The 16,257-nt window shown below is 54.8% G+C and overlaps 1 protein-coding gene across 2 annotated transcripts in view; it reads left to right on the top strand.

Moving 5' to 3' along the window:
* ATP6V0A4 (ATPase H+ transporting V0 subunit a4) overlaps nucleotides 1-16,257 on the top strand; it is a 43,981-nt gene that overhangs the window by 18,457 nt on the left and 9,267 nt on the right. For both annotated transcript variants that reach the window (XM_062197601.1, XM_062197599.1), the window contains exons 12-16: nucleotides 1,737-1,894; nucleotides 5,270-5,363; nucleotides 9,986-10,104; nucleotides 11,891-12,107; nucleotides 15,750-15,851. In XM_062197601.1, coding sequence (XP_062053585.1) covers nucleotides 1,737-1,894; nucleotides 5,270-5,363; nucleotides 9,986-10,104; nucleotides 11,891-12,107; nucleotides 15,750-15,851 — 690 coding nt within the window. The remainder of the gene's footprint in view (nucleotides 1-1,736; nucleotides 1,895-5,269; nucleotides 5,364-9,985; nucleotides 10,105-11,890; nucleotides 12,108-15,749; nucleotides 15,852-16,257) is intronic.

The raw sequence follows: 16,257 nt of genomic DNA, 5'->3' as shown, positions 1-16,257 counted from the left end.
GTAACTTGTGTCCTTGTGAAATGCTGAGACATACTGAATGTTGAGGCCTCTTTTTTAAAAAAAGATTTATTTATTTATTTGAAAGGAGGAGTTATAGAGGCACACAGAGAGAGAGGGCTTCCATCCACTGGTTCACTCCCCAGATGGCCGCAATGGCCAGGGCTGGGTCAGGCCGAAGCCAGGACCTGGGAGCTTCTTCCAGGTCTCCCATGTGGGGGCAGGGGCCCACCAACTTGGGCCACTTCCACTGCGTTCCCAGGCCATAGCAGAGAGCTGGATTGGAAGTGGAGCATCCGGGGCCTGAACCAGGGCTCATATGGGATGGCGGCACTGCAGGCAGCAGCTCTACCCGCTATGCCACAGTGCCAGCCCCTGAGGCCTTACTCTTGCACTTGACGTTCTACCTTCCGTGAGGTCTCTTACAGTGCTGTGATGGTAGAAACACCTCCAGAGTCCACGATGACAGTGGGCATTTGGCGGGGTGGCTGAGATGCCACCGTCCCAATTTGGAGCACCTGGGTTTGATACCCGGCTCTGGCTTCTGACCCCAGCTTCCTGGGAGGCAGCCGTGATAGCTGGAGCAGCTGGGTCCCTGCCACAGACAGGAGGCCAGGACTGAGTTCCCGGCTCCTGGCTGCAGCCCTGGGCCACAGCGAAACTCTGGATGGATGCTAACTCTCTCTCTCTCTCTGTGTCTGCCTCGCAAAATAAAACAAAACAAAAAAGCTGCACCTGTCCACTATCACTCAATCCCTTTATGTTCATGGCAATACATTTTGCAAAGTGGAAATAGGCCTTTAGCTATGTTCCCCATTTTAAGAATATCTTCCACCTTTTATTACAGGTTGCATTCGTTTGAGCTAGCTAGGCGCTGCCCTTGTGAGTTAACCATAAGCAATGGTAGTGAAAAATCAACCTGTAACCAGAGCACGTGTCCATGACAGGCTTAACAGAGGTCATGTGCGAAGGCAAACACTTACATCTCAAGGAGAACCCTGCAGCGATCTTGGAATGATTGACACACGCCATCCAGCTCTGGGGAAAACCGTCTGCCCTTTTTAACAGACGTAGTTAGACAAGAACTCAACTTGACAATGACAAGACCCCGACTTTCCAGCCCCTGCCTTAGTGGATGAGGCCTTTGCTTGGGCTGCAGCTTCTTTTTAAAGCTGTGTTTACTTGTTTGAAAGGCAAAGTGGTAAGCAGAGAGGCAGAGACAGAGGAAGAGATCTTCCACCGTTGATTCCCTCTTCAAATGGCCACAGGAGCCAGGGCTAGGCCAGTCCAAAGCCAGGGGCCAGGAATGCCATCTGGGTCTCCCACGTGGGTGCAGGGGCCCAAGCATGTGGGCCATCCTTGTCTGCCTTCCCAACTGCTTTAGCAGGGAGCTGGATCGAAGTGGAGCAGCCGGGACTCGAACTGGCGCCCACATGGGATGCCGGCATCACATGCAGTGGTTCCAGCCGCTGTGTCACAGCACTGCCCCTTCCGTTCATTTTCCAACGGGTGCTGAAAGGAAGAACATGAGGCATGTACGTTTCTGTTTCCACATAACACACACCAGCTACACAGGCTCAGGAAAATCACAATGTGTGCATTCTTCCCATGGGCGACTGACGTCTGCCGTGGTCATAGGACCCCTCCATAGGGGTCTGCCCTGGAGCCGCCCTGTGCCACACTGGCTCCGGGCTTGGGGACAGAGCCCTGACGGTCCTGCCCTCTGTGTCCGAGGCCAGATTTGGAACACCTTCTTCCACGGGCGCTATCTCATCCTCCTGATGGGCATCTTCTCCATCTACACGGGCCTGATCTACAACGACTGCTTCTCCAAGTCTCTCAACATCTTCGGCTCTTCTTGGAGTGTCCGATCCATGTTTAGAAACGGCACATGGAAGTAAGTACACACAGAAGTGACTCGTTCACTGGCCTTCCAAGTGGCCTTGGAGGCTGTTGTCATGTCCTAGGCGTTTTTTTTTTTTTTTAATTTATTTATTTGAAAGGCAGAGTTACAGAGAGGCAGAGTGGAGGCAGAGGGAGAGAGAGGTCTTCCATCTGCTGGTTCACTCCTCACGTGGTCACAACACCCAGAGCTGTGCCTATTTGAAGCCAGGAGCCAGGAGCTTCTTCTCAGTCTCCCATGCAGGTGCAGGGGCCCAAGCACTTGGGCCATCCTCCACTGCTTTCCAAGGCCGAAGCAGAGAGCTGGATCAGAAGTGGAGCAGCCAGGACTTGGACCAGCGCCCGTGTTGATGCTGGCACTGCAGGCGCCGGCCCGGTCCTAAGAGCTTACACCTGGTTCGGTTCAGAGGTGCACCTGCAAATCCAACACATGATTGCATCTTACCTGTCCAGTGCCAGACCTCTGCCACTTCTCTGTCACTGGTCACTGTAGTTCACGGGACTGGAGTTCAAGATTTGACCGAGTGAAGGAGCACAGCCCATGTGCTGGGGATGTTGCCGTCACAAGTGACGGAGCAGCTCTAGAGCGCGCATTGTGGGGGGTCACGCAGGCTTCAAGGAGAGCAATGTGGCCTGGGGAGTGTACTTTCCCAGCAGGGAGCTGGAGATGGTGTGAATGACGGTGCCGGCGTTCAGGACGGAGGCTTCGCTGTACAGATGCTGCAGGGGTAGATGCTGTTTCTGGCAGACGTGGCTCCACTCCAGAAGTGTTCTCTGGCTGTCGGAGAGGGCTGATTTCCGAGTGGGAAGCCAAGGACTGCTGGCTCCCCATGTTTGCCCTGTCACTGAGAGAGGAGCGGAGCCTGGGGAGGGTGGCTGCGGAGATGTGTGGGCTGCAGGATAGGGGCCGGGAGACCCCACCACCCTGCCTGCTGCATGTGGTCCACAGCCACTGCACGCGCGCCATTGGCCAGCAGAATGGAACAGGGCCTTGTATGGGGAGGAGAAGATTCTAGAGCTCGAGGGGCAGGCGAGTTGGATGAATTGGGGGCAAACGGAAGGGCCGTGGAGGGCAGGGGACTGTGGGAGCACACAGAGTTGTGGACCTTGTGTCCTGCGAGGCCTCACATGGCTGCGATGCCCACAGCAGTGTCGGGGCGCGTCGTGCTGGTGCCTCCCATGTGTGTGCTGAGCTGGGCTCCGCTGGAGCTCCTCGTGTTCTGGGGCCTCCAGTTCCGTGGGAAGGAAAGACCATGAGGAAGCAGAGGCAGAGCTGTGCCGAGATATCTACCGCCTCTTCCCAGCCTTCCTCCCCCAAGCGAGGTGGGATTCCAGAACTTCTAAGGTGCTCGCCCGAATCATCATGAGTGGGGCCGGGAATAAACGCAGCTCGTTGGGTGCTGCTGTCGGGGAGGACACAGCTCCCTGTGCTGGGAGCTTCCCCAAGGGCACGTCCAGGCGCCGTGTTGACAGAGGACGCCTTAGGTTCGGAGTCACAGGTTCTGCGCCTGTGCGGACTCTGCACTTCCCTGCTAGGCCTAGGTTTCCTGCAGGAGAGAGGATGGGATGTGAAATAGAATGAAAAGTAAACAACAAAGCACGTTCCAGCGGCACATACCGATGGCTGCTTTACCATTAGTATCCTGAAAAGGTGCTTAGAGAACAGAGCTTTGATGTGTCCAGCACTGTGGCACAGCAGGGTCAGCTGCTGCCAGTCGAGTCCTGGCTGCTCCACTTCCGATCCAGGTCCCTCCTCGTGTACTTAGGAGGCAGCGGAAGACGGCCTGAGTTCTTGGGTCCCTGCACCCACGTGGGAGACCTGGGTGCAGGTCCTGGCTCCTGGCTCCCGGCCCCCGGCTTCCACCTGGCCCAACCCCAGTCGTTGCAGCCATTTGGGGAATGAACTAGCAAGTTTAGGATCTCTCTCCCTCTCTGTCACTGTGCCTGTCAAATAAACACGTACGTGTTTTTAAAAGGGACAGCTTTCATGAATGTAAAGACAAGGGACTTGACTCTGCTCCGCACACCTGAACGCCAGAGATGAGCTTGGAGGTGTGTTAGGTCTGCGTGTGCTCAGCAAACCTCCAGGCTCTCATTCCCCCAGTGTCACGGTGCCAGGCCCGTGCTGACGGCCTGCGGTCCCTCTGCAGCCCGGGTAGGAGGACTCCTAGCCACCTGCAAATGGCCTCTTCCTGGTTGTAGACTCTACAGTGGCTGGAGCCCAGCGCGGCTCAGCCACCTGCACAGCTCCAGGGTGTGGTTCACCGAGGCTGGTCCCCAGCTGAGCCCGAGTCCTGGGCCTGGTGCTTGTGACGAGCGACAGTGTGCCCTGGCCAGAGATGGCTGGAAGCGCCGCTGTGGCCCCCCAGGCTGGGCTGAGGCCTCACGGCGGCAGATGGTGCACGTTGTGAGCATGGGCGTCTCTCAGCGCGGGCTCAGCCTGTGTTCGGATCAGAGGCTGCTGGGTCGTTGCTCGCTTTGTGTCTGCCTGTGTCCGGGGGTGGTTGTGGGACGGTCTTGTTCCTGGTCTGAGGTGGGTGTGCTGGGAAGTCGTCTGTGTTCAGTGGGAGGCTCCAGGCCGGCTCCCCGCTGCCAGGGTGGCTGTCTCCCTGGTCGGCACACAAACATGTCTGGCTGTCCCCCTGGTCGGCACACAAACACGTCTGGCTGTCCCCCTGTTCGGCACACAAACACGTCTGGGCTAAGGAAGTCCAGCCATCTGCACCGCAGCCACCACTGGGACCGGGTCTGGGGCCGGGTCTGGGCCTGGGGTGGTCTGTCCCGGCCAGCGTTTGCTCTGTGTGGGGAGAGCCGGGCAGCCCCGCCAGGCTGCCTCCTTCCCGGGGGCCGCCTGTGAGCAGGTGGGACGGGCTGACTTGCGGGCAGCGGTCAAGGTGACCAGTCCTCTCCATCCTCTCGAGGTCTCGTTCCTTGTGCTTATCTCCTCTAGGCTGGAAGGGACAGTCAGAAATTCCTGCTCACTGAACGCTTCCGGGTGAAAATGCACTCTGGTTTAGAGACTAGGAATGAGCACATTCTTTAGGGCTGTTTGCCAGAGACCGAGGTCTGCTCCTCTAGCCAGGCGGCCTCCGGGCTCTGCTGACACACCACAGCCGCTAACGTCTCTGCTCTACCCATGAGGCTGAGAGCTCCTTGGGGGCCAGCTGGTTGGTATGGTAGCCTCAGTGCCTGCACAGTGGCTGTCGTGGCCCAGGCACCAGGTAGCTGAAGGAAGCAGCCCCGATGGGTTGCACCTGCAGCTGGCTCTGCTGGGCCTGCAAGCTCAGCTTGGATGGCAATGACCATGGTACTTTTCCCACTCCTGATTGATGGGTGTTTTGTTTTGCTTTTTTCTTTCCTCCCTCTATAGTACCCACATAATGGAGACAACACCACTTTTACAGCTGGACCCAGCCGTGCCGGGAGTATACTCTGGGAACCCATACCCATTTGGGATTGATCCGGTAATCACGTCTTCTTGGGTTAAATACTGACTACGTACATTGTCTTGTTGTGGAGGACCTGGATCGAGGAGAATGTGCCAGGGCTCACAGCAGGGTAGAAAACCTTGTACTGAAGGGTTCCTAACACCTCGAGCTGGGTTCAGCTAACTGTCTGATAGGCACCACTACCCAGCTCCTGGGTCGTTGTCCATCAAGTCTCTCTAACAGCTTTTTCTCCATCAGTTATACCCTTGACAATTCACATTCTTTAGAATGTTCTTGGTTGGGTCCAGTGTTGTGGCCCAGTGGGTTAAGCTGCTACCTGCGGTGCCAGCATCCCTTGTGGGCACTGGTTTGAGTCCCGGCTGCTCCACTTCTGATCCAGCTCCCTGCCAGTGTTCCTGGGAAAGCAGCAGAAGGTAGCCCAACTCCTTGGATCCCTGCCATCCTGGGAAACCAGGATGGAGTTCCAGGCTCCTGGTTTGGACCTGATCTAGTCCCGCCCATTGCAGCCATTTGGGGAATGGACCAGTGGTCTCTCTCTTTCTCTCTCTCTCTCTCCCACCCTCCCTCTCTCTCTCTCTCTCTGTTATTCTGCCTTTAAAAATAAATAATTTGATCTTTAATATTTAAAAAAGTCCTTGTTTGCCTGGAAAGTATGCATTTTTAAATTTTTAACTTTTAATTATTTGAAAGGCGGAGTTACAGAAAGGGGAGGAGAGAGGGAGAGGGGGAGGGAGAGGGGAGAGGGAAGAGGGATCTTCTGTCTGCTGGTTCGCTTCCTAAGTCATTGCAGCAGTCAGAGCTGGGCCAGGCTGAAGCCAGGAGCCTGGAGCTCCATCCAGGTCTCCCACATGGTGCAGTTCTCAAGCACTTGGGCCATCTTCCACTGCCTTTCCTGGTCCATTAGCAGGGAGCTGGACTGGAAGTGGGACAGTCAGGACTTGAACTAGCGCTCATAGAGGATGCTGGCATCGCAGGCGACAGCTTAGCCCAGTGTCATAATGCCAGCCCTTGGAAAGTGTGCATTTAGCTTAGCTGTTTAACGTCCTAATCACGTTTGTACTTTGGCATTTTCTGGCAGTGAATATCATCTTTTTCCATAAAAGAAAAATGCTTTTATTTTTGCTTAATGCTCCTGTATAGAATTGCTGTAAGTTATTTTAAGGTAGCAATTTCCTTTTGTTTGTTATACTTATTTAGTCTACTAGACGATTCAAGCAAAACAAAGTTGCTCCATGGTTGCACAGCCTTTGGGCATTAACAGGGTGTGGAAGGTGCGCGGGCTCTTTGCGGTAGAGCTGTGCTCCTGCACTGGGCCGCTGCGGACTGCCACCAGGTGGCAGCCTTGCGCTCCGGCTGAGCGTGAGCCCTGGAGGCACGCGAAGGCTTTTTTAGGCTGGAACAGGATGCTCAGGTCAGAGCGCCCGGATTCGCAGCCTGGCTCCAGTTCCTGACTGTGGCTTCCTGCGAATACAGACCGGGGAGCTGGTGGTGATGGCTCAAGTAACTGGGAGACCTGAATTGTGTTCTGGCTCCCGACTTTGCCCCTGGCCCAGCCCTGGCTGTCGCAGCATTTGGGGGAGTGATCCACCCGTTGGGAGCTGTTAGTCTGTCTCACATTAAAAAAAATCCAAACCAAAAAGCGGTCTGGCCCTACAATTTATTCTCTGTTTTTTCCCATGCTATGGGTCGTCTCCTCTCTAGAGAGGCCGGAGGAGGGGCTTCAGTCTCTGGCTGGCCTCCCCTGGCTCTGACTCTGGCGCTCCGGGAGCCACAGCGCCGGGCCAATCGCACAATGTCAGTTTCCACCGTGCATGTATCAGCCGTGCTCTGCGTTTGCTTGAGTCAAATCGCAAAATGTTTGGCTTTCCTCACAGCTGAGAGCCCTTCAGGGGTGTTCAGATTTATACTGCACAAGGAACACAGTGGTCCAGGGCCTGTGTTCTGGAACTGGCACTGTACGTGCTGGCTCTTCTGCTCACTTGCTCTGATCCGGAACAAGCCGGCTCGTCTGTGTCTACCTCCACCTCATCCGATGGCCAAAGCGGCAGCCCTCCCGCCTGGGCCACAGCAGGTGAAGGGAGTTGTGCAACAGACCCCCACAACAGTCTGGTTTGCAGCCACGGTCAGCACTCCGTGGTTAGCACTGCATGGTGAGTCAGCACCCCGTGGTCAGTCAGCACTCCGTGGTTAGTTAGCACTCTACGGTTAGTCAGCACCCCGTGGTGAGTCAGCACCCCGTGGTGAGTCAGCACTCCATGGTTAGTCAGCACCCCGTGGTGAGTCAGCACTCGTGGTGAGTCAGCACTCCGTGGTTAGTTGCCCTGTTGTTATTTCTTTCTGGCCATGTAAGTGATTTAGTCTTCCTGAGATTATGCTAAATTCCCCTGAAAGTAGGAATCCTTAGCTCTACCTTACCGCGTTTTGTTAGAATCAAATGAGGTAAACACATCTCAAGAGCTCCGCAGGTACCTGAGAGATCACTTTTTTTTTAAGATTTATTTTTATTTATTTGAAAGAGTTATACAGAGAGAGAGAGGCAGAGGCAGAGAGAGAGAGAAAGAGAGAGAGAGAGAGAGGTCTTCCATCCACTGGTTCACTACCCAATTGGCCACAACAGCCAGAGCTGTGCTCATCCGAAGCCAGGAGCCAGGAGCTTCTTCCAGGTCTCCCACGCGGGTGCAGGGGCCCCAGGACTTGGGCCATTTTCTGCTGCTTTCCCAGGCCATAGCAGGGAGCTGGATCAGAAGTGGAGCAGCCAGGACTCAAATCAGCATCCATATGGGATGCTGGCATTGCAGGCGGTGGCTTTACCCGCTACGCCACAGCACTGGCCCCAGCGATCACTGTTGAGATCGTCCACGTATCCAATCGGCTGGGTCTATGTTGTGTCGGCAACGTGGCCCTCTCTGGCTCGGAGATCCAGGAGGGATCGGCCAGCCTCACCGACAAGAAAGCGCGGAGGACGAGCCCGGTGCCGCTTGGAAGTGAAGGCAGGTGGTGAGGGCGGAGGGCTCCGGTGTTCGCCCGCTTGTTCCTGGGGCTGCTCTGCCTCCCGCCCAGCAGCCGCCTTAGCGCTTGCCCAGGTGGCAGCCACTCAGGTCGTTGCAAAGAAAGAACCGGGGAGGGCAGCTCCGCTCCGTGTGACTCCGCGGGCGCTTGGTGGAGGGAGCAGGGGACTATGGAGGAGGGGCTAGAGACTCATGGAAGTGCCTATCCTTATGTCCGTGGGCCTGGATTCCAAAACCTTCTTTTGTACCAAAATAAATAGCTTTAAAATTGCGACTTTCATCATTTTAGAGGTTTCATGTGTTTGAGAGGCAGAGTGTGGCTGAGAGGGGGAAACAGAGACAGCTCCCGTGCCGTGGTTCCCTCCCCAGACGCCCACAGTGCCAGACTAGTCCGACGGGGGCCGAGTCTGGGTCTCCCCGTGGGGATCTGGGGCCGAGTCTGGGTCTCCCACTGCTGCTGCCTCCCAGAGCACATGTTAGCAGGATGCTGGGGCCCTCCCGTGTGGGATGCAGGCGCCCTGACCGACCGCAAGGCCAAACGGCTGCTCCCAAGCTCGCCTTTCAGCTCTGTTCTCCGTGGCCTTGGAAGTTACCGTCTTGTGGAGGCGGTGCCTGTCTGAAGGCTGGCTCCGAACTGGCTGCCAAGAGGCTCAGAGGAGGAAGTCGGTTAGCAGGGAAGGTGCGAGAGCTGTTAGGTGCAGGTGGCAAACCCCAAAGGCATCCAGTGGGCAGCTTGGGGTGTGCCTAAAGCTAAAGAGACATCAGGGTAGGAGCAAGGACTGGAATCACTTGCACAGGAAGAGAGTGGAGATTCTGTGGGAGCAAGGGACACTAGGGCTGGGTCATTAACCTGTGTGCCTGCGCCGTGCATCGGCTTTGCCTGTGGCAGGTCCATGTGTCCCCACCTGGCGAGCTTCGATAGCTATGGTGTGGAGGCCAGAAACTGTCTTACCTGTGGCACTCATAAATGTTGGCTGTGGGAACGGCTCCTTGGACAAGGGCCTGGAGAAGCTGCTTTGTAATGGGAGACTGGTGTTGTTCCAAAGCAGGGGTGGGGAAGCTCTGGCCTTTGGGCCCCATAAGGCCTGTGGCATTGTGTGGTCTGGCCCCACCAAAGCCGCCAGGTGGGACTCAGAGTTCAGTCTACAGCAGGCTGATGTTGGAGCTGCCTCCGTGTGGCCTGTGAATAACATAATAACCAGCCAATGGCTGCCGGCAGGAAAAACTTGCCCACCCCGTCCAGATGGGTTGGGCACATTCTTGGGCCAGCACGTGCAGGCCGTCATCAAGGGCACGGAGGCACGTGTGAGATTTTCCCAGATCATTTCTGAGACATTCTTATTTAGTGTAGGAGAGAATTCATGTGGGAATCTTCTCCTTGGTTTTCTTCCAGGCACTTGACCATGGCATTGACGATTCCGACACTTTTCTGATGGACAGGTGCGCTCGCACAGGGGTTGGTGCTTCTCTTAATGCAGGCACAGGGCAGGCCTGAAGTTTGACCGTGGTTCCCAGAGCGACGCCCGCGGGGGCGTGTGCCACCCCCCACCCCCACCCCGCAGTGGCACATCTCAGGCCTTTGCGCACCTGAGGCCGTCTCACCTGTCTCTTGTCGCATTTCCCATCCAGATTTGGAACATGGCTTCAAACAAACTCACGTTCTTGAACTCCTACAAAATGAAGATGTCCGTCATCCTGGGAATTGTCCAGATGGTCTTCGGTGTCGTTCTCAGCCTCTTCAATCACATGTAAGTTTCCCGCGTCAGCCCCTGCTTGCAGATCTGAACCCGGGCACGAGCGGCACAGCTCGGCGTTCCCAGCGCGCCCCCTTCCGGCGGGGGTGCTTCCCTGCGTGTCTTGGCTTGAGCTGGAAGTGGTGGCGCCTGTTCCCCCTCGGCAGGATCTGGGATGTGAGTGCACCTCTCATTCTGGAGATATTTGAGGGCTCAGAAAGACACCGGGAAGCTGGTAACACTGTGTCTGCCCCCCAACCGGAAATCCCCAGGGTGGTCCTGTACCCCTGTATCCAGGCTTAGCTCCCACCAAATGCAACAAAGGAGACATCGGCAAATGTTGCCCAACGCACCCTCAGATCCTGCGTGCCATTTGGTGTCATTGCCTCCTGCTGTCCCGGCCTCTCCCTTACCGGTTCGGCTGTTGATGTTGGCTGGTCTAATCCTCTCCTGCTGTGCTCTGTCACTCAGAGTGTGGAGATGGGGAGGGGCTTCTCGTGTGTCTGCTCATGCTGCCTCTGTGCATGGCAGCTGGCTTGGCAATGCTGGAGTCCCACCTGCCATGGAGGTCAGGGCTGAGTGGGGCAGCTTAGTGCCTCAGAAGTGATGCCAGGCTTGGTCCAACCATCGGTAGCTGTGTGACAAGCCAGTCCAAAAGCAGGAGGGTGATGGACAGCACCTTGAGTCTGAAAGCTTCCGCCCAGAAGTGACACGCGCCACTTTGTTCCCGTTTTGCCGGCCAGAGCCTGTCACGTGGTGCCCTCCAACTGGAGAGGCCACAAAAGAACTATTGTTCTTTTTAAGATTTATTTATGTCTTTATGTGACAAGCAGAGAGAGAGGGAGGGAGAGAGGAGGCAAGAGAGAGAAAGAGAGATGGTCTGTTGGTTGGCTCACTCCTCATATGGCCACAACAGCAAGAGCTAGGAGCTCTATCTGGGCCTCCCACACGGGTGGAAGGCCCACGTACTTGCACTGTCTTCTGCCTTTCCTGGCGCATTGGCAGGAAGCTGGCGTGGAAGCGCGGTAGGTGGGACTTGAACCGGAGCTCTGATGTAGATGCTATATCAGACGCTGGAGCAACAAGCGAACTGGCTACACCACAGCTTCAGCCCACAAAAGCTGTTTGTAGCTTCCGGGCTGCTCACGAACAATGGGCTCGATTTCCTCGTGGGCCGTGTTTTGCCGAGCCCTATCCTAGAGATTCTTAGCAGGAAAGCTTCCAAATGCCCTCACCCCAGCCCTGTGTCTCTGCCTGCATTCCTGGCTGTGGGTGTGCACCTGAGGCTGGGCTGGCTGTGGGAGTTCCTGAATGCTTTGTAGAAGAGCACTTGCTGGTGTTTCCATCCTCCTGGGATTCTGTTTGACAGCAGTGTTGTTGCTGTTTCTTTAAAAAGCTCATTTTGTGGGGCTGGCACTGTGGCGTAGTGGGTAAAGCCGCTGCCTGTAGTGCCGGCATCTCATATGGACGCTGGTTCTAGGCCTGGCTGCTCCTCTTCTGAACCAGCTCCTGCTAAGGCCTGGGATAGCAGTAGAAGATGGCCCAGGTCCTTGGGCCCCTGCACCCATCTGGGAGACTGGGAAGAAGCTCCTGGCTTCAGATCAGCTCAGCTATGGCTTTATTGGGGAGTGAACCAGTGGGTGCAAGACCTATCTCTCTCTGCCTCTGCCTATCTGTAACTCTGCCTTCAAATAAAAAATTAAATCTTTTTTTTTTTTAAAAAAAAAGCTCATTTTGTGCCTTGGGGAGAATGCTGAGCACTAACGCCCTGCACGTGCTGTCCTGTGTGTTTCCGCCCCAGATACTTCAGGAACACGGCCAACATCGCTCTGCAGTTCATCCCTGAGATGATTTTTCTCCTGTGCCTGTTCGGATACCTGGTTTTCATGGTCGTTTTTAAGTGGTGCCAGTTTGATGTGCACATGTCCCAGCACGCGCCCAGCATCCTCATCCACTTCATCAACATGTTCCTGTTCGAGTACAGCCACTCTTCCAACGTGCCTCTCTACAGACACCAGGTACCGCGGCGCCTGGCAGGTCCTCGCTCCCACGCCCTCGTATCCTCTGCAGGGGGCAGAGAGGAGCTGCGGGAGGGTCCTCGCGGGGAATGGAATGAAAACATAAGTTTATTTTACTGCTAAAACACTGAAGTCCATGCATGTGAGGCGAATTCCAAGTTCACAGATAATGCATAGTATGAAACGGAATGCATGGAGTTTTCTTGTTTTACATGAAGTACATTTATTTTTTAAATAGCATTTTCTGTGAACTTTCTCAGGCGTGTGGTATTTGCAGGGCTGAGGCGTTTTAGCACCTGTGGAAGTGTGAAGTTCTGTGCACCCAGCAGGCTCTTACTGAATGCCCAGTCCCAGGGGCTACAGTGCGTCTCCAGCCATTCCTGTTGACGCCACATCTGAGAGGCGTTATTGCTGAGATGTTGAAACTGGATATGAAGAAGGAAGAAGATAAATCCCCCAGATTGGTTTGAGACCATCAGATAGTAATCTTCTACTCAAAAATAAACTGCAATGTTTACAGTAAAGATTAAAATAGAATCGGGAAGGGAGGTCTTTCTGCTCCCACGGGCAGTAGGTTTCTGGGCGGCCACATGGCAGTCCTGTGCATTTCCAAGGCCAGCTGGAGGTGCAATGGTTTCCACTTTCTGCTCTTCTGTACACTGCACCAGTAGTTGGACAGTTCAGCCTCTTGTTAGCTTAATATTTTATTGGTAACAAGTGGAAATATGTCATTGGGGCTGGATATAGAAACAACAGGGAGTCATTCTTTGGTAACAGTGAGTAGCTCCTCCCCCGGCTCCTGCCGGTGCTTAGCCCGGTGATACTTTTGAGGGAGGTTTTCACTACAGCCAGGAGTGCCGGTGGCTGCTCCTGTTGGGTGTCCTAAAGGAAGTGCTGCTTCTCGGACCACGCACACTGTGACTTCATTCTTGGTTGTGCTGTTTCCCTAGAGAAAATAGATAAAAGGGAAAATGCCTTGTGACAAGGTTTGTACAGGGAATTATTTTAGGCAGTAATCCAAGAAGAAATATACTTCTGAAAGCTCTTTTGTGGTATCTCATCTGACTGCTGTGGCACGTTTGTGTTTACATAAACCTATATTGCTTTTAAGAACTGTTAATTTCTTGGGGGCCAGTGTTGCTGTAACACAGCAGGTTAAGCTGCTGCCTGTGATGCCGACATCCCATACTAGAATGCTGTTCGAGTCCTGGTTCCTCTGCTTCTGACCCAGCTCCCCGCTAATGTGCCTGAGAAGGCAGTGGAAGATGGCCCAAGTGCTTGGGCTGCTGCCCCCCAAGCGGGAGCGTGGATGAAGTTCTGGGCTCCTGGCTTCAGCCTGGCCCAACCCTCGCCATTGCAGCCATGTGGAGAGTGAACCAGCAGATGGAAGATCTCTCTGTCTCTCCTCCTCTGTCACTCTGCCTTTCAAAAAATAAATAAACAAACAAACATTTACAAAATATATCTTATTTCTTTACTTGCATCTCCTTGAAAGGTGGAGTAACAAAAAGAGATCTTCTATCTGTTGGTTCAGTCCCCGAATGCTCACAACAGGTAGGGCTGGGCCAGGCCGAAGCCAGGAGTCAGGAGGTCTGCCTGGTTACCCCCATGCAAGCAGGGGCCTAATGACTTGGGCCATCATCGGTTGCCTCCCCGGTGCATTAACGGGAAGCTGGATGGGAAGCGTGGCCAGCAGGACCGGAGCAGGCCCGCCAGCACGGAGGGCAGCTGTGCCAAGCGGTGGTTAACCAGCTGCACCGCAGTACCCCTCCCTTGTGGCCCCTCCTCCTGGACATAAGTGGTAGCCGGGAGCCGTCGCGTGTGCTGGCATGACATGGGCGTGTTCTCGAGACTCCTCAGTCAGAGCAAGGCTCCGGCTGCAAGCTTGTTGGCATTTCCCAAGCAAGCCTTCTGGAGACAGACGGCTCGGGGTCTCCAGTTCTTCCTGTGCTGCCTTCACAGACGAGAGCTCTCACTTCGTCTGGAAGATGCACCGAGCGTGACGCAGCACGTGACTTCTCCAGCTTTGCTCAAAAACGTGATTTGGAGCTGGCAGGTTTCCCCACGCCCTCGTGGGAAGATTAATTATCTTGCAAAGTTGAGAGATTCCATGACCTCAGGCTGGGGTCATGCAGCTGGAGGAGACAAGGCAAGTTAAGCGTCTGTTCCCAGCGTCGCCTGGCTGTCTGAATGTCAAGGAAAGAGCAGCGTGTCCTGTGTGTGTGCACAGGGTACTTCAAAAAGTTGGTGGAGAAATGGAGATAAGAGATCAGTTTATTTCAGTGCAAAAATGTTGGAAAGCTGTGCATAGCTTCATCGTCCGTGATTTCCACAAATCTTGCTGACTCTGTGTGTGTGTGTGTGTATACACACACATTGCTGTTTCCGTTGTACCTCATCTGGGAAAGGCATCTAGAAACACACACAGCATCGTGGGAGCCTCCTGTGCAGGGAATGGGAGTGTGGGCTCCCGTGCTTTCTTCCCCGCCCTGGGTTGAGCATTTTAAAGTGGAACAAGCATAGAAGATGGCACAGATAAAGCGTTCCTGCTGTGACCAGGCTGAATCTCCAAACACTGGGATAGTAAACCGTCTCCAGGCATTTCCTGGGAACATGGGCAGAGCAGCTGAAGAAACAGGTGCGCTTCTCCCGGGAGCTCCCCGGTCAGCTCCCTTCTGTAGCTCCAGCGAGCCCTCTGAGGCTCTCAGGGTCTGAGGACAGAGGCAGCCGAGTGACTGCTCAGGTCTGGTCACTGAGCCGTGTGCTAACAACGACGTGGGGCTCATGCATGCGAGTGGAAGCCTTGTGCTGCCAGGCGCCGTGCCAGACCACGGAGAGCATTCAAGGTGGACCTCCCAGAACCTGGTAGGCACCTCGCCCACACAGAGTGCACGAAAGGCGGGTGGCGAATGTGAGGAGCAGAAAACCAGAGAGCTCAGAGAATGATCTAGAGCTGGGAATGAGCAGTGACTGAGCGCGTGACCCGAAGACTTTTGCTGACCATGGTGTAAGCAGTGGGGTCCTGGGACCTGCTGGTTTGCATCCACAACCATGGGAGGCCTACTCCTGCAGGATAGGGTTAAAGGGACAAGGGAATAATAGTCAAGGCACTGGGGCCAGCGCTGGGGTGTTGGGGGAAAAGCTGCCACCTGCAATGCCGGCATCCCCTACGGGCGCTGGTTCGACTCCCAGCTGCTCCACCTCAGATACAGCTCTCAGCTAATGCACATGGGGAAGCAGTGGAAAATGGTCCAAGTCCCTGGGCCCCTGCCACAGAGAGACCTGGAAGAAGCTCCTGATTCCTGGCTTTGGATCGGCACAGCTCTAGCTGTTGCGGCCACTTGGGGAGTGAACCAGCAGATGGAAGACCTCTCTCTGTCTCTTGCCTCTACCTCTGCCTCTCTGTAACTCTGCCTTTCAAACAAATAAATAAATCTTTAAAAAATAGTCGGAGTATCATGTGTCTCACGAGTCCTTGTTCCACAGGCCGGTTGTGGGTGGTTATAGCTGTCACAAGGGACTCCATGGAGTGAGGGCGTCTCAAAGTGCTGGGGAGGACCCACAGGTGTTTACCATTTTGGTCCTCAAGTATGCCGTGTGTTTCCGTGAAGGTGATAGGATCTCACTGTTTTTGTCTTGCAGCGAGAAGTCCAGAGTTTCTTTGTGGTTATGGCTTTGATTTCGGTGCCGTGGATGCTTCTGATTAAGCCGTTTGTTCTCAGAGCCAAGCACCGCAAGTCCCAGGTAAGGGGCACGCCTTCCACGTCTCGAGGATGGGCAGGGACCTGGGCTCCTGGAAGCGCAGGTCAGGGTGTGGCAAGGTTCCTGGGCGTCAGGGCCTGAAGGGCCATGGCGGAGGTGTTGGGGAGCTGCCCCGCCCCGAGGCTGCATCCTTCTGGTGAGTTGGACCGGGGCCCCGTATGTCCAGGACAACCTGCTTGTTTCTGAGCGCACAGTGCGTCTGACGTCTCTTGAACTTTGTGCTGCTGATGGCAGCGAGCGGTCTATGAGGCTCTCAATGTGCACGTTGGAGTGTTTTACTAGCCTCGTGGTTTTAAAGTCCAGTAAAAGCTGCTTTTCCTTCCTGTTCTAATGCTGTGAGATTTTACCACATCACATTACAGATTGTCACAGAACCAGATGCAAAGGA

Source organism: Lepus europaeus, chromosome 1 (genome assembly GCF_033115175.1).
Source record: "Lepus europaeus isolate LE1 chromosome 1, mLepTim1.pri, whole genome shotgun sequence".
NCBI lineage: Eukaryota > Metazoa > Chordata > Mammalia > Lagomorpha > Leporidae > Lepus > Lepus europaeus.
Note: the sequence above shows the minus strand (reverse complement) of the source record. Positions and strands in the feature narration are given on the sequence as shown.